Genomic DNA, 26,819 nt, shown 5'->3' with positions numbered 1-26,819 from the left:
TTTGGTTGCGTGTGTTAAGCGAGGGAGTTTAATGCGTAATTGATATAAATTCCATTAAGTGGGGTAATTCATGTCCAGTGTTTGCCGAAATTTATTGTTGGTTGCGGATGGAAGTGTGGCTGTCAATATACGCACAAAGTTAATATTGGTTTTAATTTCATTATATTAACAAAATTATTAAATCAAACAAAAAATAAGTATGGGTAAGTTCTAAATATCTGATTTAATTATTTTAGCTTATGGTTGTAAGGACTTTTGATATTAAAATAATAAGAAAGGATCGTATCTGACCGCTCTACAAAGTGATAAACACAAGGCGAACGGCAAGAGCATGGGCGGCAAAAATCGCTTCAAAACCGCCCGGCGTCTCGATAGAACGACACAAACCAGATTTTGCATAGCACAAACCCGTCATTCGGTCTCTCACTACAAACTGAAAAAATCAAATTTTTCTTTAAAAAAAAAATGCTTTTTTTCTTTATTTATTTATAATTGAACTACAATTTGAATTCACCTACCGCGTGACCTAATTATAACCCTAAAACAATGTCCACTACAGAGTATTAGGGGTATTCACTCTGTCTTGCAGAGTCATTGCAAAGTGCATGAAATGCAAGAAATTCTATACTAAAATTGCAAGAGTGCGAGAACATCGCTGTTGCAGAATTGCAACATCAAAATGAAACAGATGTTTTTGCAACACACCACATCCACATGAGAAGCAACAGATGTTAAAACAGCTGTTTTTTGTTTGTTTCATTGCAAGCATGTACATACATATACATATACATGGGTTGGGGTGTAGCAAGAGTGGAAGCAATTGCAAGAAACTTTGGGCGTGAGTTTTGTTGTTGTTCATTGCAAGCTTGCGCAACCTATGCATTCGTGCACCTTGCAATGCGTTTGCAAGACAGAGTGAATACCCCTATTATTCTTTTGCAAAAATTTAATTACGGGAACTTGTTTTGACAAACTATTAACAATATTTATCAATTTTATACCATATGTTTATTACAATAAATGTTCCTTAACTGATATACAATATGCAAACTATAAAAACTTTTTCTAAATTAATTATGAAGAATTCATTTAAGTTATAATTTTATACATATTTTTATATAAAATTAAAACTTGGAACACAGCTATAAAGTTAAATATAAATATTTGGCAATGTTTAAAAATAAAAAAATATTTTTGATACGAAACATTTTTTTTTTATATAAAAATGTTCAAAAATTGTTTGGAGTTCTCCAAATACTTTTATCAAGAAAAATTTGTTAATAAAAAATTTTGTAATTGCAGAAATTGTTAATTGGTCAGTTGAACCATTAAAAATATTATTCATTAATCCAAATGATGAATTTAAAGTAAAATTTTTTGGCATTAAGCGGTTCAGAGGCGCACTACATGATAAACGGGATCATCAGGAAACCAGCAGAAAATAAATTGCGAATTTATTGGCTATGGCAAAAGTATCGTATTGCTACATGGAATTATAGGTTTAATTTCTAAATAGTATTTTATTTACATTAATTAATTATAAATGTATTTAGGTACCCTGCCTAGATGAGAAACCCTTATAAGCGAAACCACAAATAGTTCTTATGAAGAAGATTCCGAGCAAATTCAATCAGTAGGATATGATGAAAGAAAATCTAAGTGGCTACATTTGTCATAGACGTCGCAATACGACGTGGCAGTCCTTGTTTAATAAGAACTAGTTCTTAGATTACTAGATCTTATGAGGTTTAATATCGATCAATCATTTGACATCTCTTGAAGATATTTAATTAATTATTTTTATTAATATTATTTAAAGAAAGTATGTATGTTAATGTTAAAAAATTTAATTAATTTCTTTCTATTTTCGAAATATGTCCATAGCTAAGCCTATTATGAACCTGTTGTGTTGTTCTAACATCCCACACTGACAAAAAAATCAAAAACTCTTAAACGATGGTAAGTTTACGTATATATTAACTATATGTATATCTATATACATAACTATATACATAACTATATACATAACTTTATACATAACTATATACATCACTATACATATAACTATATAAATACAATATCCTTTTTTTCTGAAAAGTTCATGTGAGACTTTATATTAAGGAAGATTTTATTTAGTAAATTTAATTATTCTGGAACGAATTGATTGAAAACTTCGTCCTATACAATCGTTTCTTGTCTTAAAACCAAAAATTATATAAAAGTCGAGGGTTCGCTTTCGCTGTGATGGGAGTACGAAAATTGAGTTTCAAATAAGCGCTTTCGATTCGAATTCCATATAATATGGCCGGACATAGCATTTTAAACTATTTTTTATAATTAAAGAAAATATGGTTAAATCTCTATTAAACTTCAGTTTGAATAAGTTTTGCTTGTAGGGTTATTTGCTTATAAATTTCAAGAGAGCATATAAATTAGAAGTTAACTGATATAATACAAATCATTAACATATCATAAATATATATAGAATACCCACATCAAATCTTTTCAATCAATAGTGTCAAACAAAAAAATCAAAATCGGTTGGCAGAGACAGAAAATAAAATATACCTATATATATTTCAGACTTTATACTATATTATCTGAATCTCGGCTTAGTCTATATACAAACCTTTATTAGTGTCGTTCAAACTGTTGCTAACACTGCACGAGTGAGGCTCAAACAGTAGAAAGAAAACACTCGATTGTAAGTGCAAATGGTCGTGTTGAATACGTCAGAGATATGGACTCCGAAATCTGCGCACCAAAAAGACAATAACCAATGTTTATTGGCACGATGAGTTTCTATACTCCACCGGAAGATGAGGATGACAGAATATTGGCACGATAAGACCACTATCCGTGCAAAGCCACAAATCGGAATAATTTTTGACAATTTGAATGTCAAGAGTAGTAATAGTCGTTTAACACTGACTTAAGCAAGTGCCAGACTTTGAACAGCGAAATTGCTTTTACTTGGCCGACTCAAAGTTCTGGGCCTGTTACTTTTTTTCCCCTCTTCATTCACTCCATTTGGGCGCATAAGGTTTCAATCCAATCACGATATTTTATTCTGTTTAGAAATAATATTTTTAATTGTGACCAGTTTAGTCCTGTAGACTCAAGCTCTGCTAAAACCGATCATTTTCATGCGTTACGTTATGTACCACTTTTTCGTTTACCCGCTGGATTCGATTCTAATGCGGTTCTTGATATATCAATAGGGTTTTGATGGAGTCTGTGCCCAATCTGTCTTCAATAATTATATGCGGACAAATAAAATCAAAGACTTCTGATGAAAAGTATTGATTATATTTGGCAATACTGAAAACAACCAAGTTGCCAATCAATTATTGAGATCAATTATAAACTTTTCTAGCTACTGTTTGAACCCTTCTATTTGAAAAACATTTTCTATCTATAAAGAAAATATTTTGTATCTATTTCTAATTATCTGGAATGTAATATTATTTCTTATGGATCAAGATTTTGTTAAGCTTTTGAGTTTGTGTACTTTGTCAATGGTAGGAAAAAAATAATATATTTAAAAATTATAATAATCTGCTTAAATTTAATGTATATTAATTTTTTCAACCTTAACGTTTTCCAGAACGAATATTTTTGCTTTATATTTATTTTTTGACGGAGTTGAGGAGTTTGTGGTAGATATAGATTAATTATTCAACATGGATTATGTTTTTCAGATTATGAACGGTTGGGAAGTCAAGTTTATTAATCAGTTAGGGATTATTGAGTTTTATACTATCATTATTATCATTGCTGTGCGATGTGGCACAGGGACCTTCTAAGCCTTGTTGCGTCGATAAAAAGTAGCATAGAACCTATTTTACAGAGCTTTTTTTGTCTCTTCCATAGGAGTACTCATTCCCAGGAGTCTATTCCATATGTGCATTACTGCAGAGCATTTTAACAGCACAAGTGTGGCTCTCTTCATTCTCTTCGCAGAATCTACAATTTACATTACCAAATCTCGTAAGTAGCTATTTTAGTTTATAGTGCCCAGTTAATATTCCTGTAATGATTCAAAGCTTTTCTTTTGATAGGTCCATTCAATCCTGGTACCTGTTATTGTTTTAGGTATATAACAATATTCTGGTATATTATCCCAGTAATCCTTTTTGTTTTGGTTCTCCTTTATTTTTATGAGAGAAAGGAGGGTGCTGTGTTCTAATCCACAGAAGGGTTTCAGTCCCATCAACTGTATGTTTCTTTACTGGTTAGTTTGCCTGCGTATTCGTTTCCGTGTATGTAAGTATGTCTCGGTTTCAAGAGAATCAACGCCTTTAATTTAATTCGCCAGTTCAGTCCGGCGTTTCACAATGCTTCTTGCCTGGGCCAACTATGCCTGCTTCGGTACCTTCCTCCGTAAGTGAACCATGCGATTGTGCTGTTCATTAGCTGGTTCATTAGTTTGATTGATGTCCTCCCAGCTACTCTTGTTGCTTAGTTGAGTTTTAAAAAGTTTGATTAAACTGAACTTTGGATTCATCGTTTCCCATGGGATTGAAAACTCCGGATACTGTGAAATATATAAGATATTATTTTAAATTGCGAAAAATTTATCATTATGTAGAATAAGATTTTGCTTATTAATTGGAATGAGTATGATTTCATTTTGCTTAGGATATTTATTTATGGAAACTATTCTTATTTTCTGGGTTGAGAAATAATTTCTTTAAATAGAGTCGAAAGTGTAATAAAATTTTGATTTGATTAAATGGGACGAGTTCTTATGTCTCTTCTTTTATTAATTTTTATTAATTTAGTAACTTATTATAGAAAGGAGTATATATGTATGTATTACGAGATATAAATATTAAACTTAAATTTTAGCAGCAAATAATGGTGCCAATGTTTAAAGTCCATAAAGACAGAAATAAAATTATGAAAAAATCAAAAGTTAATTTATTTTATACATTTTATTTTATATTTTTGTTTTTTTTTTGTAAATACTTTAATTTCGCTGAAATTTCATAAAATTGCAAGTTTTATGTATTTTTACAGAAAATTCTAAAATAAATGGAATCATTCATATAGAATGCACCTTTCTACATTAATATACCATCAACTATAGCGCAGAGCGCACAAAATGACTCGAAAGCAACGCAAATTTCTATGCATTCGTTGGTATACTGACCACTTAGTCTATATACGAACCATTCCATTCTATTCCACAATGGGCCATTATTTGAGCTGTAGTGGGTTTTCGTGGTACACAAGGCCGTCACTCCAACCTAACTTAACCTATGCACTCGTTAGTTAAAAAATGGTTAACACTCCAATCCCTCCCGCATCATAAACTGCCAAAATTAAAATTTAGCCATAACGTGTCTATGTATTGAATAGTCTTTGTGGACACCTTCAGAATACATCTAAAACAACCAGACTGAGAAGGAATAAATTGTCGAGGCATAAGGCTCTATGAAGTCGTTATTCTGAATAATAATAAAATCTTTCCTATACTTTTATTGTGAGTTTAACACCTCACTATAACTTTACATATATTACACACTAAGCAAATATAATCCGGAACTCAAAAACTATACGAACTTTATATATACATATGTATATATATGAAAATCAAGGCATATACATTTCTAATTACGGTGAAGATGTGATCCAATCAAGTTTATCAGTTAAAATTTGAATACTTATTGGTATTTTCATAAAGGAAAGATACATTTGTAAAAGAAATTATGATAAAGGAACTATTTATTAGATAACTAACAAACAATTTCAATTTAATCAGATTTAGGAGAATCTAGGCAATAATAAATCAACTATAGTACATTTCAATAGTAGTAGTAGTAGTACTCTTTATTATATATAGGTTATATTTACATTTACAAAATCAACTTTATACCTTTTCAATAATTCATATTATTATTATAATTAAAAGAAGGGATTGTACACTGTGACCTAAAAGATCTATTGTGCCCCTTACTCGGGTTACAGTGTTTCTCCAAGTCCGATTTCTTTAATGAAAGACAGTATAGAGCCTACCTTTCCTAGTTTAAAATCTTTATGATCTATGAAATACTCTCCTAGGTGTTTTTTTCGCTTGTGCATCAGTGCTGGTATGCAGTTTCTCTCTCTTCTCTACAGTATCTGCAGTCTGAGTTGGATTAAATTCCTAACCTTGATAGGTGATTATTCAATCTACAGTGACCGGTCAATAATCCCGTAATAATTCTCAGGTTGTTTTTTGATTGTGCATGCAATCTTTGTAGCGTTTTAGGTTGTAAGTCCCTCACAGCATTTTAGATTGTGAGAATCCTGGTAGCCTTTCCCAATAGAGTTCTCTTTCTTTTTCCTCTGCACCATTCATAAGAATAGATAGAGTTGCTTTGCTTAGACGACAGAATGGTTCTGGGCCTGTCATTCTTGAGACTGCGCCACTTCTTGCAAGTTTGTCTGCCGTTTCATTGCCTTGGATGCCAGCATGTCCCGGATTCCATATTAGGTGCACCTGATTGTACCAGCAAAGTATGTTCAGCTTATCAATGCACTCCCATACCAGTTTAGATGATACCTGGTAGGATATGAGAGCCATTATAGGTGCCTGGCTGTCAGTCAGTATTGCGATTTTACGATTCCGGTAGTTACGTTCAAGGCTGAAACTGGCGGATCTATATATCGTGTATATTACCGCTTGAAACATAGTTGCATTATTTTCTAGTGCTTCCCAGTATCTCTTGCCTGGTTCATAAACACCAGCCCCAGCTCCTAGTAATTTGTAATATACAAAACATAAATATTATAATTATTATAAATAATTATATTAAAAATAAGTAAAACCTGACTTAATTGACATAAATAGTTTCTAACCTTTCCTTATACGATTTTGGCTTTCGCAGTTAATCGGAGGTTGGGATTTGTGTTTGTTGCTTTTTCTTCATTGCAGTAACTATCATATAAGTGACGCATTGAGAACTTCAGCCTATGAGTGTTAAAATGATTCTAATATAATATTTTCTTTATAACGAATTGCCGTTTTCACATAGATCGATAACATATGTCAGTTTTCACCATTTAGTAGCCTCATTAACTCGTTCATATCTAACGTTTGTTTTCCAAAATAATGTACCCGTTACTTACTTAGTTGGCCATCTCAGACGTGGATCGTCCTTGACCACGTTGAATAGCCTTCGCCAGTCAGCCCGATTAGTTGCTTTGCTTGTTTTTCTAAGTTGAAGAATGCCGCACTGACGACGAGGGTGTTCAGACCAATGATATTAATATTGTCGGCACACGCAAGCAGCTTAACACTTTTGTAGAATATTGTGCCAGTACGGTTTAAATCTGCTGCTTGAACTATCGTTTCCAACATTAGGTTAAAGTAGTCACACGACAAGGAGTCACCCTGTCTGAGACCTCATTTGGTATCAAACGGCTCGGAGAGGTTCTTCCCAATTCTAACGAAGCTGGTCTTGCTCAGCGTCATTTTACATAGTGGTATAAGTTTTGCTGGGATATCAAATTCAGACATAGCGGCATAGAGTGTACTTCTACTCTATTTTTTACTGTGCAAATGCTTTCCGAAATATTTACTAGTTTTTTGGATTTATTTTGTTGTGCAGTTCAATATAGTTGGTACATATATTTCTTACCTTGGTACCGTATAGTAATTGTAAAGCAGCACCCGCATCATCATTATCGTTCATTAGTTTATTATTTCTGTTCCACCTAAACCATTTGTTTCCTATCCGTAATTTATCATCTCTAACGGCAACGTGATGTTTCGAGCTCACTTGCAGTATTTGCTTTTTTAATTCCAGCATAATTCTTTTATTCTGCTGTTTTTCGAACGTCTGGTCCCGTTCCACAAATATTGCTGTCCCTGTCAGCTTACCAGCATTTTTCAGTACTTCTACTGCGTTTTGTTTTGTTTCCATCTCTACTAGAACGGTGCCGAAAATTGAAGAACATCGGTGCATAGTTTGTGTACTTCTTCACCTAATGCTTTGTTCATCAGAAGGCCTTTGAAAATTAAATTTTTCTTTTTTGCTTGAGTTTCAAGCGTTGAAATCCTTTTACTATCTAAAGCTCTACATGCTTTGAGATTTTCAATTTTTTTTTAGATTTCGTTTTCTTGCCTCAGCGCCATGACATCCTCAGAAAGGTAGATAATTTCTTCTACAATTTCTTTGTGACCATCCTTGATTATATCATTTAATTGGTTCACACTCGGATCGCCTACTTTAAGAGGCGATTAATTGGAGCAACTGGATCCATCTTCAGGCGAGGTTTCTGCTAACATCCTTTTAGCCGACGGATTATATGATGTCTTCTGGTTTTCTGATGGCGTACGATGCATGATTGTTAATTGATAAATTTCATTATTTTTTAATTAATATGCAAATTACCTTAAAACTATGCTATGTTTTTTTTGTTTTGCCAAATAGATTGACGATTTCACTTAGTTCGGAATATATGGTTTGTGCACCAACTATCTTAAATTTATATTGATTATTCTATGTTTTTTTCCATGCATTTCATAAACTGTATCTATCATAATTCTTACAATATTTTTAGCTATTTTTGACTTATTTATACATTATACAATTAATTATAAGACTGTCACTCTTATTTGGCTACTAATATACGATCCACAAAGGAGCGCCTTATTTGTTTTATTTAAAAAAAAGGAAAGCAAAAAATTGAAAGCTTTAGACGGCGTATTGGCTCAGTTGTCGCTAGTCTATCTTGGTGTAATTTGGCTTTGGTGTGAATTTCTTCCTGCACTGTTGACACTTCGAGGTCACGATGTAAGTCTGAATTTCTCACGTACCACGGCGCGTTTGTTACAGCAGAATCTATAGTTAGTGCAATCCCGAAGAAGTTTCCGCTCAAGCAGGCGGATTCTTTCCATTTGGGCGGAAGAGATTGCAGACCAAATGGGGAAGGCGTAGGTGAGTAGGGAGCGAATAAGTTGCTTATGGCAGAGCAGCTTAATTTTGCAGCTAAGCTGTAATTTTTTACTTATATTTCATTTATCTTATATTGCATACATCATTTTTTATTTATTTTCTATTTTTGTTACAATTTTATAGTTATTCTTTCATATTCCTCTTTCGTTTTTTATAATCACTTGTTCTATCTATAGTCAATATTTGATATTATTTTTGTGTCTCCGTATATTATATATTTAATCCTTTTATTCCTAGGTGGAACAGAGGGCCGTAACAAATAGTTTCCATTGAACTTTATCTAATGCAAGACGTTTTGTTTCACTCCAGCTCTTTCCAGCCTTTCTTAATTCGGCTTCAGTTTGTCTCTTCCAAGTATTGCGCGGACGCCCTGGTCTTCTACTGCCTTTAGGGTTGAAATCTACGACTTTTCTTGCGATATCGTCTCATGATAATATATATGTAATAATTTATCTATAATAATTTATCTATAATAATTTATGTATTAATTTATTAAACAAAAGCGCTTAAAAGTATACTATAATTATTTTATTTAATTTTATTCAAAAAGATATAAATTCTGCTCCTGTGACTATTTGCTTAACTTAGCGTGGTTGTGTTTTGTGTTGCGTGATCCTGTGGAATGAGCGATAGAAGTGTGTAACAAAAGAAATATTTTATTAACTTCTCCTGAAATTGCAAACATTGCCAAAAAAGCTATGCAGAATACTAACAACAATTCAGCATCACAAGATGTCTTCTCTTGAACCATTTTTGACGAGCGCTTGGGAAGTATTCTGGATAACAAACTTGAGAACGTTGCTAAGAAAGTTGATCTGCAATTATTGAGAGAAGAAATGACCTCATTAAAGCAAGAAAATACTTCACTCAAAGCAGAATTTCGCCGGTTAAAAGCGCAGGTTGAAAACACTGACAAAGACGGTAGAAAGGAAACGAAATCCACAAACTGTGTAGTAATGTGTACTTTGAAAAAACTGCCTGGTAATGGCGTTATCATTGCAACACTTGGATCGGAATCGAATGTTTATAGAGCTCTCACAGTGGAAGAACGGTCCAGAAAACAGAATCTGCGCGCTGTAGCGAGTGAGCTTAGAACACTGCATCCTGCTGTTAAAGTTCGATTAAGTGATTATGCGCTTTTTGTTAACGACAAATCTTTCACTTGGCGAGAAAACAAAATTATTGCTCCTACAACAGGAGATGCGAAAATGATTAACAACTTGCTTAGGACAACAAGGTTTCAGTGCGATGCCAAACGAAATATAAGTAATCGTCAGTTGATGGATGTGAACCCAGCAAGAAGTACCATGGACTACACTGGAGGAGATGTTGCCTTGCCGATGGTGTCAGGTGCTTTCTTATAACGCAGCTAATTTAAAAAGTAAACTTGATCATAAGAATTTTATTCTTTTGTTAACTTATATGACGTGTTTTTTCTGCTGGAAACACATGTACTGGTCGAAAACCAAAATAACTTTACTTATTTCTTTCAAGATTATGTATTGTGTTGGGTCGAAGCGTCTGAAATTCATAATGCCTGCAGAGCTAGTGCTGGTTGTCTTTGTGGTTACAAAAATGTTTGGAGAAGATGTATTCCTTCAAATTTCAAAACTTTGATGATAATCTTATGCTATGTTCTTGTGGAGGAATATTTTTCAAAACTGAAACAATTTTTTAACGATTTTAATTAACCCGTTTACTGTATTGTTGGTGACTTAAAAGCCCATGTAGCAGATAATCATGTAGTTGATGGTAATTTAATATCTGATTCTTTCGTCTTCGATGTAGGTTCCATGAAGTGCAACACAAGTATACCAGTACTTGACTTAACATTCATATGTTTTTCGTAAGCTAAGTGAGATAGGATCTGCAACTCTATCTACTCGTATAATAAATAAAAATAAAGTGATAAAGAAATATCTTCCTTCATCGATGATCAGAACTGTTAGAATAATAACTCATTAAAATTAGAATGAAGCAATAACAAATCATACTTCTTAGCCGAACAGTGTATTCTCAATTGATTCATTCAAAATATATAATATCAATAGTATAGAATTCTGAAGGTTGCTATTCTTCTGGAAAGTTGGTTCCACTAAAGTAGCGGTGGAAATCTATTCAAAAGGCAGACACAAAAAACAAAAAAACAAACATTGACAATAAACATTAAAATGTATCATAGCCTGACATCATGACAATAAAACTTATTATAGTTTCTACTGATGATTGTTATCATCATTAATTTTTTTTTTATGGTATAAAGTTTAAGAATACTTTATATAGGCAGAGTGTATCACTTCGTTTATCCTCTTTCCAAGTAAAGATTGCAACTGATCCGCTAAGTGGGTGATCATTCTCGTTTACAACTTTCGGTTATTTTTCGGTTATAAATATCAATTTTTACCAGGTACAATGTGTTATCCGAAAAGCTCCTTTTCTACTTGCTTCGGTTTATTTCGGTTATTCTGGAAAATACTGAACAAGAAGAAAAAGATTCTTCTCATGGTATCAATTTCAATTGAAAACAATTGTGTCAATGAAACCATGAAGCTAGAAAATATTGGAAAACGCAACTTAAAGTATAAACGTAGCTCAAACTATGTCCTTCGTATTGAACTTTCAACAGAATCTGAAGAACAATTTGCAACAAGTCTACCTATTTTTCCAGAAAATGTTATAATTTCATCATAGTTTCTCTAGTAAAAAAGATGTGTTCCAGTGAGAACATATCTTCGTCTATGTTAATAGGTAGAAAAAATGACTAGGAGACCTGAATACTTTATTTTTCTCACATAATAAGTATGATTTCTGACTTACATATATCAAATGATGGACACAATTTGTGCCAGAAGTATGTTTCAAAAAGTCAATCCTATCTACAGTACTATAGATATATTAAATTAAATTCAACCATTATACGTTTGTTATACAATATATAGATTTTGGTAGTAAAAGTCAATGAAAATTATAAAAATTGGTTAAACATAAATTAATTACACTTCAATATTAGTTATATAAAAATATTTATTACATTGTGGAACTAACTTTTAGTGACATAAAAATTATTAAAAAATTGTGCTATATAATCAGAACCCAGTTAAGAAGGAGACACGTTAAAGTAAGTCCAACTGCCGTAACATCCAATTAGCTGGATATTGTTAGCTAAACTCAGAGACTGTGCAATACACATAAAATGATAATAATACAGGTGCAGGTGTTGACAGGTTGGTTGAATATGGTAATGCAATGGGCTGCCCTTGGATTTCATGGTTCCATGGGAGGTATAATGAAGCATACGTTGAGACTCGGATAGCTTGTGATAGATACGTAGTAGGAAGGTGGTAGGAGTATGGATAATATGGTAATCAAGGTAATGTATGGAAGGATGAGAGCTGAGGTCAGGGTTGATGTGCTCAACCTCGTATGTTATATCATATCCAATTAAGCGAGGGAACAGATCTACGATGCTGATCAAGCTAGACTGTGGTATAAATAGAAGCAAGTCGTCCATGTATTTCTACCAAGCGCTGACATTGTGGGATAGGAATAAATCGTCGTAGTAGAGTTCAATTTGAGAATCAAGATATGTTGTAGCTAGTAAACCAGTGGCGCCACCACCTTGGGCCAATCCTTCGACCTGATGATCAAGGTACCATCAGAAGTGAAATAATTTCCCAAATGAAGGATGTAGTGGAGCAGTTGGCGGAGTAATTCGACGGGAAGTGGATTTTGGACGGGAAGTGGTCATTCGAGGGGCAGTAAATTCAGTGTCGCGAGTAAGATGTGGGATTATACTGGTGGATGATGCTCGGAGGAGACCTGGTAATATAATGTGGTTTTTATACAGGAAGTAAGAGGGTCTTTTAGTAAAATAATAAGGATAATAATAAAAAATTTTTTTGAGTTTTGTTATGTTTTTGGTTTTTTGGTTTTTTATGGTTTAATGTGATTTTTTGTTTCTTAATTTGTAATTTTTACAAAGTAAGAAATAATTAATTACATGTGTGGTTTCAAGTGGTAATGATGAATGGTGAACTAGGGGCTGCGGGGACACCTGGTGGTCAGAAATAAGAATTAGAAGATGTGAAAAATGGAAATAGATACAATTAAAAAGTATAACACATACCTGGCTGGCTGGTTATTGGAACTTGAGTATGGGGGTCCATTTTTTTTTGTTTTTGTTTTGTTTTTTTTTGTTTGTTTTTATTATTGTATATGCATATGAATGATCTTTGAAGAGATGGACATAGTGTCAAAATTGCTAAAAGAAACGAAAGGAATACAAACGCATACTAGAAAAGTAATGTAATGAGAGTAATGTAGTAGTACAGGTAAAGGAAAAGGAAAAGTATTTAAGATTTTTAAAATGCATTTGAAGTAGAAGGGTGGAAAGCGTAAGGTATAAAGGTTGGGGAAATGAGAATAAGAAAAAAGGGGATCACAGGTGTAATGCGGTTCAATGCAGAGCAATGGGTTTTTGCATTGGATATGGTATGCAATACAAAAAAGCATATGGGGTGTTTGTTAAGATTTTTAAGCTTCCTAGGTTTTGTTTATTCTTTGTTAAACTTTTTTATAAAAAACTTTTTTAAAAAATTTGAAATTTGTGACCAAAGGAGTTTGTGGTTATGAAGTTGGAGAAAAGTGAAAGTGTGATTTGTGCATGGCTTTAAATAATGAGACTCATGTCACAATTGTGGGTGATGATGAATATATTGTATGGTAAGACATGATGGGGTAGGTATAAAAGTGGGAGTTATAAGGAATAGTAAGAATGGTTAGTAAAAATCTGTTAAGGATTTGTAGTGTAAGATTTTCGGTAATTTCGTCAGCAATTTTCAATCCGGGTTTTTTTGCTTCAGCAATTTTCAATTATGGTTTTAATTTGCAATTTTTCTTCAGTAATATTCAATTCAGATTAATTCTGGTTAATTTTAAACAATTTTTTTACTGGTTATGGTGTGGATATTTTATTAATTTTTTCACAATAATTACTTATTGGTTTTTACAATGGTTTTTTATGGTTGTATTTAGAATAATAATTTATTTATTTAATTATCTTTTTATTTATTTAATTATCTTTTTATTTATTTATTTATATTTTCATTTTTTAATATGTTTTTCTATGTATTTTATATATATGTTTTTTTTTTGTTTTTTACTTTTTCGATAATTATTCAATAATACAATATTCTCAATAATTATATTTTTTTTAATAATTGGTTATTATTTTTACAATAATTATATATTTGGCAGGATTATATTTTATAAGATTATACGTGTATGGGTGTGAAATTTACACCTGTATGCTTTTATGTTTAAATAGGGTTTATAATTATACCTGTATGTTTTTATGTTAATATGGTTTTTTATTGTTGCATTTTTATAATTCTTGTGTACGGTGTATATGGTGTATATATATAGGTTATATGTACAGATACACAACAATACATAGTTACTACAGACTGAAATTTTTTCAATCCACTCTGATGAGTCTGGGTAGTTCCCAGACGAAACGCGTTAGTGGAAACTACTAGGTGACAGAAAATGCTATTTTTTACTGACATATTGACGGACACAAGTTTACATATTGTGTACTTATTATTATTTTTTAATTTTCTTAAATTATTTATATTATTTCTATTATTTTTTTAATAAATTTTTTTATTTTATAATTTTTATTTTTTTAATTTTTATTTTTATTTACTTCTTTATTTGTTTTCTTGTATAATTTTATATTTTTGTATATTTTTTATTTTTATTTTATTTTTTATTATATTTTATTTTTTTGTGTATATCTGTCTATATTTTTATTATATTTTTATATATATTGTTTTGAGTTTTTAGGTTTATCTAATTTAGATTTTGTAGTTTTTACTTTTTTTTATATATATGTATATAAATTTTGTATATATCTTTTATATGTGTATATAATAGTATATTAATATAGGTAATTTTTCTATAGTATTGAATTAGGGGTAGGTATCCATCATTAAAGTATTACAGGGTTAAGTATATTAATTTCTTTCAGTGACCATCATCACTGTGTCCGTTTGTTGCTATTGAACGGCATTCTGGAGGCTTGGTTGGATAACCCATTTGCTGGGTTATGTAAGCAAGGTATTGACAAATTTCCAAACGTATAATTATGATTGGAAGTTTGGGCATTAATAATAATACAAATATGATTTATTTGCGCCTGTGTAATATTTTATCATTGTTTCAAACCACATCCAGTGAAAAAATCTTCGGCATGGCCAATGCATTTTATTCCAGGGAATTTATTTCTGTGCTAAATATTTTATCATTGTTTCAAACCAAAAATGAAAAATCTTAACTATAGATGGCGCTTAACATTTATCAATGTGGCTGTAAACAACATCAACTATTTTTTACGTTCGCATGGCCATCTGTTGTAAAAAGAAAAACAGCGATAGCAAAATAGAAAGAGCAACCAACTTAACGTTTTTCGTTTTCTTTTGTATCATTATTACTTTTAAGAGTTTTGGGTAAAGAACGAATAAAGACTTAAGTAGAAATTAAAACACGTGTTTTACTTCTTGTGTTATTTGCATTAAATATTATATGTGCAGAAAGTGCACTGGCAATCATAATATTTACATTTATACAAATAGTGAAAAAGAAAGCTATAATTGGTGACCCCGTGGTAAAAACGACACAGCAAATACTTTCAACATGAACACCGAGCAGCAGCCTTCTACAAGTCATGCCACGCAAGAGCATTCTGACGAAAAAGAAGTAGCGTCGGTGGAGTTTAAGTTACCGCCATTTTGGAAACAAGATCCAGCCTTGTGGTTCATCCAAGTGGACGCAGCATTCCATCGCAAGAAGATTACTGGAGACAACAGCAAATATTGGACAGTAATTTCTTACATTGATCCAGAATTACTGCAACATGTCTCAGACATAGTCAAAAATCCTCCTGATACCGACAAGTATAAAACACTTAAAGAATGTCTTATCAGTCGTCTAGTTACAGTTACAAACTTTACTATACGACATTGAATTAGGAGACAGCAAACCGCAATTGTTACGCAAAATGCAAGACTTAGCAGATAACAAAGTAACAGAAGATGTCTTACGTTCACTCTGGTTAAAGCGACTACCAGCCAACGTTCAGTTCGTTCTGTCGGTCAATGTAGAAAGCAGTCTCACGGCAGCAGCAAATATGGCTGATCGGTTAATCGAAATCAATCCAGTACAAAGTGTCATGGCCACTAGTAATGTTAATGACATTATAGTACATCCAAGTAAATTTCCTGATGATCAACGCACAGATAGACTGGAGAAAGCAGTACAAGCCTTACAAGAAGCGGTAAAAGAAATCACCAACAGCATGAGAAGTCATGAGCGAACACCAAATAACAGAGCACGAGCAAGACCTGAGTCTTTCCACCAAACATTTGCACAGAATAACAAAATATGTTTTTACCATAAACGTTTTGGCACAAATGCAAATAAATGTGAAGACGGGTGCACATATACACAAAAACAGGGAAACTAAACAAGCTGTCCTTAGAGCAAACGGGAAGTGACAGCTATTCAGTAAAAAAAGAAATCCGTTTGTATATTTATGATAAAAAAAAGCAGAATAAAAATTTTAATAGATTCAGGTTCAATATTATCAGTATTACCGAGAGATCTTTTTCAAACAAAACAAAACCTTAGTGCAATGAAACTGTATGCTGCAAATGCAAGCGTCATAAATACCTACGGCAGAAAGATCCTGCAGCTAGATCTCAACTTACGCAGATGCTTCAAATGGCCATTTACAATTGCAGATGTACAAATGCCCATCATCGGAGCAGACTTTCTGAAACATTTTGGTTTGCTCATTGACTTGCGTAACCGATGTCTTATCGACGTTACCACTAATTTCACAACAAAATGTAACATTGTACGAACTTCTGTGCATAGCATCTCCACCATAAATCAACAGAATACTTATTCTAACATATTGAAAGATTTTGTTGACATTACTAAACCTACGTCAGCACCACTCGCGGAAACCGAGTCTCCAGCTGCTCATTTTATCGAAACGACTGGATCCCCAGTTTTCGAACGCCCCAGGAAACTAGCCGGCGAAAAACTAAAAGCACTACGACTTGAAATCGAATGTATGCTCGAACAACGCATCATAAGAGCGTCACGAAGTTCGTGGGCAAGTCCAGTTCATCTTGTACCAAAAAAAAATGATGGCTGGCGCGTTTGTGGTGATTACAGAAAATTAAATGCTAAAACAACGCCAGACAGGTATCCACTACCACTACTACAAGATCTTTTCCAGAGATTACATGGAAAAAAGGTGTTTTCAACATTAGATCTAATAAAAGCCTATCACCAAATACCCATGGCAACGCAAGATGTTCCAAAAACAGCAATCAATACCCCATTTGGCCTGTACGAATACGTCGTTATGCCGTTTGGATTACGCAATGCATCGCAAACCTTCCAAAGGTTTGTCGATTCTGTTTTTAGAGGACTTGACTTTGTATTCGCCTACATAGATGATGTAATTATCATGTCAGAATCCCATGAGCAGCATCAAGAGCATCTGAAGCAAGTTTGTCAGCGTCTTAGAGAATATAAGTTAGTCATTAATGTCAGCAAATGTGTTTTTGGCGAAGAGCAAGTACAATATTTGGGTTATACTATCAACCAAAATGGTTATCAGCCACCTAAAGAGCGTGTTCAAGCAATTGTCAACTATAAACAACCTGAAACGATTCAAGATTTACGAAGATTCCTCGGTGTAATCAACTATTATCGCAGATGTATACCTAATGCAGCCAAACTCCAAGCACCTCTCAACGAATTTATAAAAGATTCGAAAAAAAATGATAAAAGAAAAATTCCATGGACGGCAGAAACAGTCAAAGCTTTCATAAAATGCAAAGAAAGCCTAGCTGAAGCAACTCTTATGTCATTTCCAAACCCCGAAGCAACTCTAGTTCTCACAACAGATGCCTCTGACACCGCAATCGGAGCAGTTCTAGAGCAGTTCGTTGAAAGTCAATTCAAGCCTATTGGTTTATTTTCAAGAAAATTAAATTCAACTGAATGCAACTACAGCACTTACGATCGAGAACTCCTCGCAGTGTTTTCAGCAGTTAAATTTTTCCAGCACTTCTTAGAAGATCGCCCATTTGTAACTAAAACCGATCACAAACCTCTCGTTTATGCATTGCATAGGAAGACTGAACAAGCTTCACCTCGGCAACTTCGCCAGTTGTCCTTTATATCACAATTCAACACAGAGATAGTGTACGTCAAAGGTGAAGATAATATTGTAGCTGATGCATTGTCCAGAATCAACCAGATTGACATGCCAACAATTATCAGTTCACACGAAATTCAACAAGCTCAAGCTAACGATGACGAACTTCAAGATTTGTTAAAAAATTCCAATTCTTCATTAAAATTACAGCGACTTAACGTTGATCCAGAACAAAACATATTTATTTATTGCGATATCTCGTCTGGAACCATAAGACCATTTATTCCTAAGCAGCTTCGTAAAGCAGTTTTTGATGCGGTTCATGGACTAGCTCATCCTGGAGGTAGATCAACAAGTAAACAGTTGAGAACTAAATTTGTTTGGCCAGGAATCAGACAAAATGCTTTAGCATGGTCACGTAGTTGTTTATCCTGCCAAAGAGCCAAGATACAACGGCACAACAGACTCGAGCCCAATCATATCGCAGTACCAAGTACTAGGTTCAATCATATCCACATTGATCTCATCGAGCTATCAACAGTTGATGGATTCAGGTACTGTCTCACTATAATAGACAGATTTTCCCGTTGGCCAGAGGCCATACCTATAAAAAATATCACTGCAGATACAGTTGCAACAGCCTTGTATGACAATTGAATATGCCGTTATGGTACACCTCTATCAATTACTTCGGATCAAGGTACTCAGTTCGAGTCAGCCCTTTTCACTGCAATGGCGAAATTAATAGGCGCTTCCCGCATCAGAACAACACCTTACCATCCAGCTTCCAACGGCATGGTAGAGCGCATGCACCGAACACTAAAGGCAGCTCTCATGTGCCATCCACAAATTCCTTGGACACAACGCTTATCAACTGTGCTCCTTGGACTCCGCACGTGTGTTAAAGAAGATTTAAACGCCTCATCTGCAGAACTACTATATGGAACACAGCTGCGCGTGCCTGGAGAATTTTTCATCAACGAAGATATGCCAGCAGATCCGCAAGTGTTCGTTGAAAAGTTAAGAGAGCACATGCGAAGCATCAGACCAACTCCAACGGCTCATCACACAAAAGCTAGAGTCTTCATACTAAAAGATTTATATAAATGCTCACACGTATTTCTAAGACTAGATGGAGTTAAAAAGCCACTCGAGTCACCGTATTCCGGACCACACAAAGTGATGGAAAGAACGAGTGACAGAGTATTCAAAATCGATGTCAACGGTGAACAAAAGTCAATATCAATAGAAAGACTAAAACCGGCATTTGAAGCCAAAAATGATTTGTCGACAACTAAACAAGAGCTACCTGAAACGCCAAACCTACACCATTGGGGTTCAGGTATGGACCGCCCTAAAAGAACGTTCTCGAGGTTGAAAAAGGTATCGTTCCCAAGTGATTGCACTAGGTCACTTGGGGGGGAATAATGTGGCTGTAAACAACATCAACTATTTTTTACGTTCGCATGGCCATCTGTTGTAAAAAGAAAAACAGCGATAGCAAAATAGAAAGAGCAACCAACTTAACGTTTTTCGTTTTCTTTTGTATCATTATTACTTTTAAGAGTTTTGGGTAAAGAACGAATAAAGACTTAAGTAGAAATTAAAACACGTGTTTTACTTCTTGTGTTATTTGCATTAAATATTATATGTGCAAAAAGTGCACTGGCAATCATAATATTTACATTTATACAAATAGTGAAAAAGAAAGCTATATCAATTTTGCTTTCATTTTTGCCACAGAGATTTATGGTAGAATTTTCAAATTTTGGTAAAAATAGGCAACGACTTAGCATGAGCTGTAATCATCAATGGTAAGATAAGATTTGTTCTGTCAGCCTTGTTGTTGTTATCGTTGTTATCGTTGTTATGGTTGTGGTCCTAGAAGCATAACACGACACCATGGCAAGCCTGGATGAGGTTCTTGGCAAATAGTTCCTACAATCCATATTAAACAAAAAAAATTGTGCTACCACCCATATGAATTGGTATTAACACAGTCCAATCGATTTGTATGGCGACGATTTTCTGATTTGCCTTCTTATGCTTCCATAGTTTCGCTGCATCGAGACGAAAGGGCAATCAATGAAGCGCAATTTTTTGTTTTTATATTTACAAAATTTTTCTACTTTTTGGTTAAGAGAAAATAGAGAGGAAAGGGCGCTCAATAGCTCAATAGTAGTCAGACACGAAGAAGAGTTGTTAAGTGTTGAATGGACACACAAATTCAAACGCATGGTCTTTGCTCTTGTATATATTTTTCTAAAATATATGATTGACTTTGTGTGCATGCAATGAACAAATTCTTCCAAATTATTACAAATTCTTTCAAATTCTTCCAAATTATTACAAATTTGATTTTTGATAAAATTTTATCAAATCTCATACAAATAAATGAGGTTTGCCTAATATGAGGTGAGTAAACACCGGCAGTAGCTCAACCATAGTTGTTGTTAGTGCAAATGGTATTAATGTGTATGGTAGTGAAGACAGTACTGTGCCCTATAGTCGCAATTATATCATGAAGTATATTAATCAACACTACATTGTTATATAATTAATTATATTTCGTATTTAAAATTTTTAATATTATTTAACTAAATCATAATTACTACTAGGTTAGGTTAGGTTAGGTTACTGGGGCCGTCCGAAGACACACTTAGACCATGAGGTCCATTGTGATACCCTAAGAATTTGACACCTGTCCCTATAACCACTTGGTATTGGCTACAAAGCCATTGACACGAGCTATGGAAATAGAATCTAGCTCTCTTAATGAATAGAAAAAGTGCGACCCTAAGTAGGATAGTCTATGTCTTGCGAAGGCAGGACACTGTAGCAGAAGGTGTGTTGGTGATTCCTCTTCATCATCCTCCATGCAATGTCTACAATGTAAGGAGGTCCTGATGTTGAGTCTCACGGCATGTCCTCCCAACGGGCAGTGTCCCGTAATAATTCCCACTATCCTGGATAAATTTGCTCGGGATAGATTGATTAATTCCCCCGATCTTTTCTTACTTATTTTTGGCCAAAATTTCCTTGGTTTTTATGCAGTTGGTTACTGTTGACCATCTTCTTTCAAACATTTGGTATGTCCATAATTTTATTCGGTGCCGACAAGAAGCAACTGGTATACCCACACTTTCTTTTTCCAGAAGAATTTGTGCTGTCGTACCATGTCTTGCTAATTCATCTGCTATACAGTTGCCTTGGATGTCCCTATGTCCAGGGACCCAAATAATTCGTATCCGAAAATATTCAGCCATCACCATAAGTGATGTAAGACAATTCAGTACTAACCTCGAGTTGAAGGTCGACGAGTTTAAGGATTTTATAGCTGCCTGGCTGTCAGTAAATATGTTTATAAATTTAACGGAGGAGACATTGTGTTTCAGCCAATCTGAAACTTCCAATATAGCAGATACTTCAGCTTGAAAAACGCTGCAGTGATCCGGTAGCCTGAAACTCATACTGAGATCTAGTTCAGGGCAGTATACTCCTCCTCCTACTTGTCCATCTAACTTTGAGCCGTCTGTAAAGAAGTTAAGGCGATTATCACTCTTTACAGAGTAGTTTTCCCATGTCTCCCTAGAAGGAATAAATAATTCAAGATTTCTGTCCACAATTGTAATTGTAGTACAGTAGTCTGTTATATCCGGAATGAAATCAATTTCTCTGAGGATGGAATCTTGCATCCATCCACAACTGCTTCCAATTCCTAGTTCTCTTATACGTAAAGCTGCCCCAGCTACCTCGCCTTTCGCCGCAATGTCGATAGGTAAGATATTGAAGATAACATTCAGGGCAAGTGACGGCGTTGATTTTAACGCTCCGCTTAATGTCATCAGTGCAGTCCTTTGAACCTTTTCCAATTTCTTGCATAGTGTTGACCTATTCAGAGTATTTCTCCAAAATAACACTCCATACAAGAGAATTGGTTTTACCACCACATTATATATCCATAAAATGGACTTCGGTGAGAGTCCCCATCTTTTGCCTATAGCGCCTCTACAACAGTAAAAGGCAACCATAGCTTTTTGGGTACGTGCAACAACATTTGGTCCCCAATTCAGTTTTCTGTCAATTATAAGACCTAAATATTTGGCTTTATCATTCAGAGTCAGAGTTTGACCTCCTAGGATAGGTAGTGTGAATTCCGGAATTTTATATTTCCTAGAAAAGAGCACTAGTTCTGTTTTGGTTGGATTTATTGATAATCCGCTACAATGGGCCCATTGGGATACTTTATTTAGATTACCCTGCATTACCTCACTAATTGTACTCAGAAATTTTCCCCTTGCAATCAAGGAAAGATCATCCGCGTACGCGACCACCTGACAACCTACGCTATCTAGATCAACAAGAAGATCATTAACTGCAGTTAGCCATAAGAGGGGGGAAAGTACTCCTCCTTGTGGAGTCCCCCTATTAACTTTCTTAGTTACTAGCGTTCCCCCCCATTGCGCTACGATTGTCCTATCAACCAGCAGTTGGGTAATGACTTCGATTACTCTATTGTCAATTCCTAGTTTTCTTAATGAGTTGACGATTACTTGAGGAAGGATGTTGTTGAAAGCCCCTTCCACATCAAGAAAGGCACAAAGGGCGTATTCTTTATGCTGTATTGAGTTTTCAATCATCCCAGTTAGAGATGATAATGCGGTCTCTACAGACCTTCCTTTACAGTACGCATGTTGTGATTTTGAAAGCCTTTCATCTGGTATCTCTTTCCTAATGAAATGCTCCAGAAGCCTTTCTAAAGTTTTTAAGAGGAAAGAGGATAGACTAATCGGTCTAAAATCTTTAGGCGTAATATGGGAGCTTTTGCCAGCTTTAGGAATAAAAACGACCTTTGTCAATTTCCATTTCTCTGGTATATGCCCCAAGGTAAGACAACCTTTAAAGATTGGTGTGAGCCAATTGCAAGAGATGTCCCTTGCTTCATGAAGTTGGGCTGGTATAATTCCATCCAGGCCCGGTGATTTGTATGGTAGAAAGCTATCTATAGCCCACTTAATTTTCCTTCTGGTGACAATATTATTCACCACAGATGAGTCACATGTAGACCCCTGGTTTATTCCAAGGTTATTTGGTATGTCACTATCTGGGAAATGTATATTCAGTAACAATGCCGCCGATTCTTCGCTGCTATGTGTCCACCCATTGACCTCGTCTTTTAAGTAGACTAGATTAGAGGGTTTCTTCGAGAGAATGCGCCTAAACCTTGCTGTTCCTTGACAACCCTCCACGCTTTCACAGAAGGCTTTCCAGGAGCGTGTTTTGGCTCTTTTTATTTCATTTTTATATATTTTTAGACTGACTTTGTAGATGTCCCAGTCAGTGTTAAGATTACTTCTCTTGGCCTTGTTAAACAAGTTTCTGCTTGATTTCCTAAGATCTCTTATTTCCTCGGACCACCACAATGGCTTTTTCTTTCCCCTCTGTGATTTTAGTGGGCAAGAACGGTCCAAGGCTATGTTGCAAGCTTTTGTGAAGGTTTCCACAACGTTATCTAGCGATTGAGGAGTCTCTACTTCTTCAATAGGATATAGAGGAAGTAGATTTAGTAAATTGGTTCGATATCTACTCCAGTTGGTATTACGGTAATTCCGATAAGGTTTCTCAACTGGACATTGTAGATTTATATAGAATTGAATATAACGATGGTCAGAGAATGAGTGTTCATCAAGAACTCTCCAATCTTTAATCTCAAGATCTGTGTTTTCAATAGTTAACGTAATATCTAAAACTTCTTTTCTACCTGCAATAATAAAAGTAGGTTCCACTCCTGTATTGCATATATGAAGATTATAATCTAGAATAAAATCGAATAACGACTCACCTCTTTCATTTATGTCCGAGCTACCCCAGATTGTGTGATGAGCATTTGCATCGGCTCCAATCACAACACCAGTCATTCTTTCTGCTGCTGTTATCACGAGCTGCTTAAGTATTTCCGGTGGTGGATTTCCTATATGGTCATGGGCCATGTATGATGACACCACCCATACGGTTTTGCCGTCGATTTCCAAACTCACTGCAGTCTGGTCGTCATCACTAAAATTATTCAAAAGGAAACAATTAATGTACTTTTTCACTAACACACATGATCTAGGTCTACCTGAGTCTGTGTTGCTGATAAGTTTATAGTCATTTGTTCCGATTCCACAGATCCGGTTTTCCAGTATCCATGGTTCCTGAATCAGAACAATATCGGCTCCACCCTGTGCAAGGTGGATTAGAAGGTTTGCTGAAGCAGCTTTAGAGTGGTGGAGATTAATTTGAAGCACCTTCATCAGGTACCTGAACCTCTACCACCGTTTTATCGGCTTCGTCATCCGAATCCAGGAGCCCACTCTCATCGAATAGGTTGCCCAGACTGGTCACCGACCCCGCATCCGATTTGTCTTCAGACACCAGAGAGAGCGAGTCCACCTCCATTTGATCTGGCAGGTCTTCACTCTGTGTTTCCTCACAACTCTGCTGTCTTAGCATTGGTTCTTTAGCTGGTTCCTCCAGCAAGGGCTGAGCAGACGTAATCTTCTCCGGTTCTTCCGTGGCATCGGTACGATAGACCTTGAGATTTAGTTTCTCAAAGCCATAGGAGATTACGTACTTAGCTTCGGTGAGCGGTTTCAATGACTCCGCATTTAATACAAGGACAGCTTGTCTGGTCGGTCCAACAGGCTCCTCTAATTTTACCACCTTCCAATTTCCAGTTGGAAGGTTGGGGTTACAGATCCTGATTATTTTCAGAATTTGCTCCGGGTCAGTTTGTTTAGTTGGAATCCAAACCCTGGCCCTAGGACGAGATGGTATATCCTTCTTGTCTACCGCTTCAAGTCTGGCTCCAGGCCAGATCTCTCCTACTTTAGAGACAGCTGCCTTGTACAAGGCAACCGATCTCGCATCCTTGCAAGCTACCAATTTCACTTGTCCTTGGTGCCAACCCGCGTCTTCGCAGGAGGGAGCAGGTCCTGGGTTTTCTTCCAAAACTTGGAGGAAGATGTCTGCCAGCGCGGCCGACACCCATTTCCATTTGTCTTTGGGGATTCTCCCCTCCTCGGCACTCCTATCCAGGACACCTATAATGAGATTGTCCTTCGCAACCTCACTGTACGGTCGTACCAGTACATTGTAACCTCTTGGTTTTTTTGTAAGAGGGGGTTCTTCCTCCTGAGACCTTTGTCTTTTAGACACTTGGTCCGGTTTGGAAGCCTCTTTATTGCTTGATTTGGCCAAGATGCTTTTGGCCCATTCAAGGGATGAGGCCTGTTGCTGACTGATTTTATCGGCCGGGATCTCACCTACGCGCTGCAGAATTCGTGTAGCCATACGGCGGTCGTTATGGGCCTTTTTAGAGGGTGGAATTCTCCTTGTGGATTTGGTTTCTGACTTGTCACTGCTTTTGGCCGTGACAGAAGAGGCAACATACCGACTGGTAGATGCAGTATTTCTGCTTCCAGAAGGTATTTGCGACGAGATTTTAAGTTCATTGGAAGTGGAGTTGGAGGTACCACTCGAGGTTTGCAGTCTTCTGCTTGGGGTTGCTACTGGTCTTCCAGTAGCAGAAAGTTTTGTTTGTTTTTTATTAAGATTTAAATTTTCCATATTGATGGGTCCCAACTCAGGTCCGCTATCTCCACCCGACGTGTAGTTATCTTTTAAAAAGCCCCATGGGTCCCTTTGAATCAGTGAGGTCCATGTGAAGGTTGATGTATAGCCTTATGAGCATATACATTCAGAGCCAGGCAGATATTAAGAGGGAGCTTCGCTCAACCTCACCTACACCACCAACTAAACGGCGACGGATATTGAGCGCTTCCTGAGGTCAGCCACGATTTTAACGGGACGGAGGCAGCCTCAGCATTAGCCTGAAAGCCATTTCTGCAGAGTTTCACCTCTACATACTGAGGTAACAGAATACTGAGACTGTCAGCCCAGGGTTCAGACAATTTATAATTCAGACAATTCAAAGTCATACAATCAGTGTCAGTATAGCCAAGGTTGTTGCCGTTGAAGCCATATTGGCCGTAAAGGCCGTTGGACAGAATTTTTGCTCCGCAGTAGCCAATCCGACAAGGGAAGCCCTTAAGGACCTGAAGAATCCGTCGGTATAGCCTAGTGCATCATTACCTCTGTTGTCCCCAGAGACCTCACGCCGATGAATCAGAGCAAACTCCAATTCTTAGCTAGAACAGTCTGCAATCAGAACTCTCTATTACCAGTCGACACCCACGGGGAGGGTTAGGCAGAGGATTTATGTCAACCTAATTACTACTAAATTTAATATAATCATCTTCACATATTTACTAAATTTCATATAATCATATAAAATAAAAGTATTTATAAATAAAAGTATATTAATGCTTTTTATTGCTGTTATATTCTCAGTTTCCTGACATTATATATAACGATTCTCTTCTGGTCCGTTTGTATATATCTTCCTACATATACATTTCTCAGTTATAATTCTTAATATACATATTTGCTTGAAGTTAAGTATATATACGATTATTGTATCTTATATATATAATATTGTTGAATTTAGTTTAATATAATATTTTTGATTTGTGTGAAGTTGAGATTTTAGTATCTTAGTTGCTTTGTCTCTAATAAAATTACTTAAGTGT

At 35.3% G+C, this 26,819-nt stretch overlaps 2 protein-coding genes across 2 annotated transcripts in view; one reads left to right on the top strand and one right to left on the bottom strand.

The window, feature by feature from the left end:
* Positions 1-16,008: 16,008 nt before the first annotated feature.
* LOC119688705 lies at positions 16,009-16,473 on the top strand. The gene has a single exon (XM_038103371.1). The coding sequence runs from the start codon at positions 16,009-16,011 to the stop codon at positions 16,471-16,473; it is 465 nt and encodes a 154-aa protein (XP_037959299.1).
* Positions 16,474-24,462: 7,989 nt separating this feature from the next.
* Positions 24,463-26,819, bottom strand: part of LOC119688704 — an 8,160-nt gene continuing 5,803 nt past the window's right edge. The window contains exon 4 of the mRNA XM_038103369.1: positions 24,463-25,870. Coding sequence (XP_037959297.1) covers positions 24,463-25,870 — 1,408 coding nt within the window. The remainder of the gene's footprint in view (positions 25,871-26,819) is intronic.

The sequence above is a fragment of the Teleopsis dalmanni genome, chromosome X (assembly GCF_002237135.1).
Source record: "Teleopsis dalmanni isolate 2A chromosome X, ASM223713v2, whole genome shotgun sequence".
Classification (NCBI taxonomy): Eukaryota; Metazoa; Arthropoda; class Insecta; order Diptera; family Diopsidae; genus Teleopsis; species Teleopsis dalmanni.
The sequence above is the reverse complement of the archived record's forward strand: the minus strand, read 5'-3'. Positions and strand labels throughout refer to the sequence as shown.

Bases quoted from the DNA above. Each gene is read 5' to 3' on its own strand.
- LOC119688705 (XM_038103371.1), top strand. From the start codon at position 16,009: ATGCAAGACTTAGCAGATAACAAAGTAACAGAAGATGTCTTACGTTCA.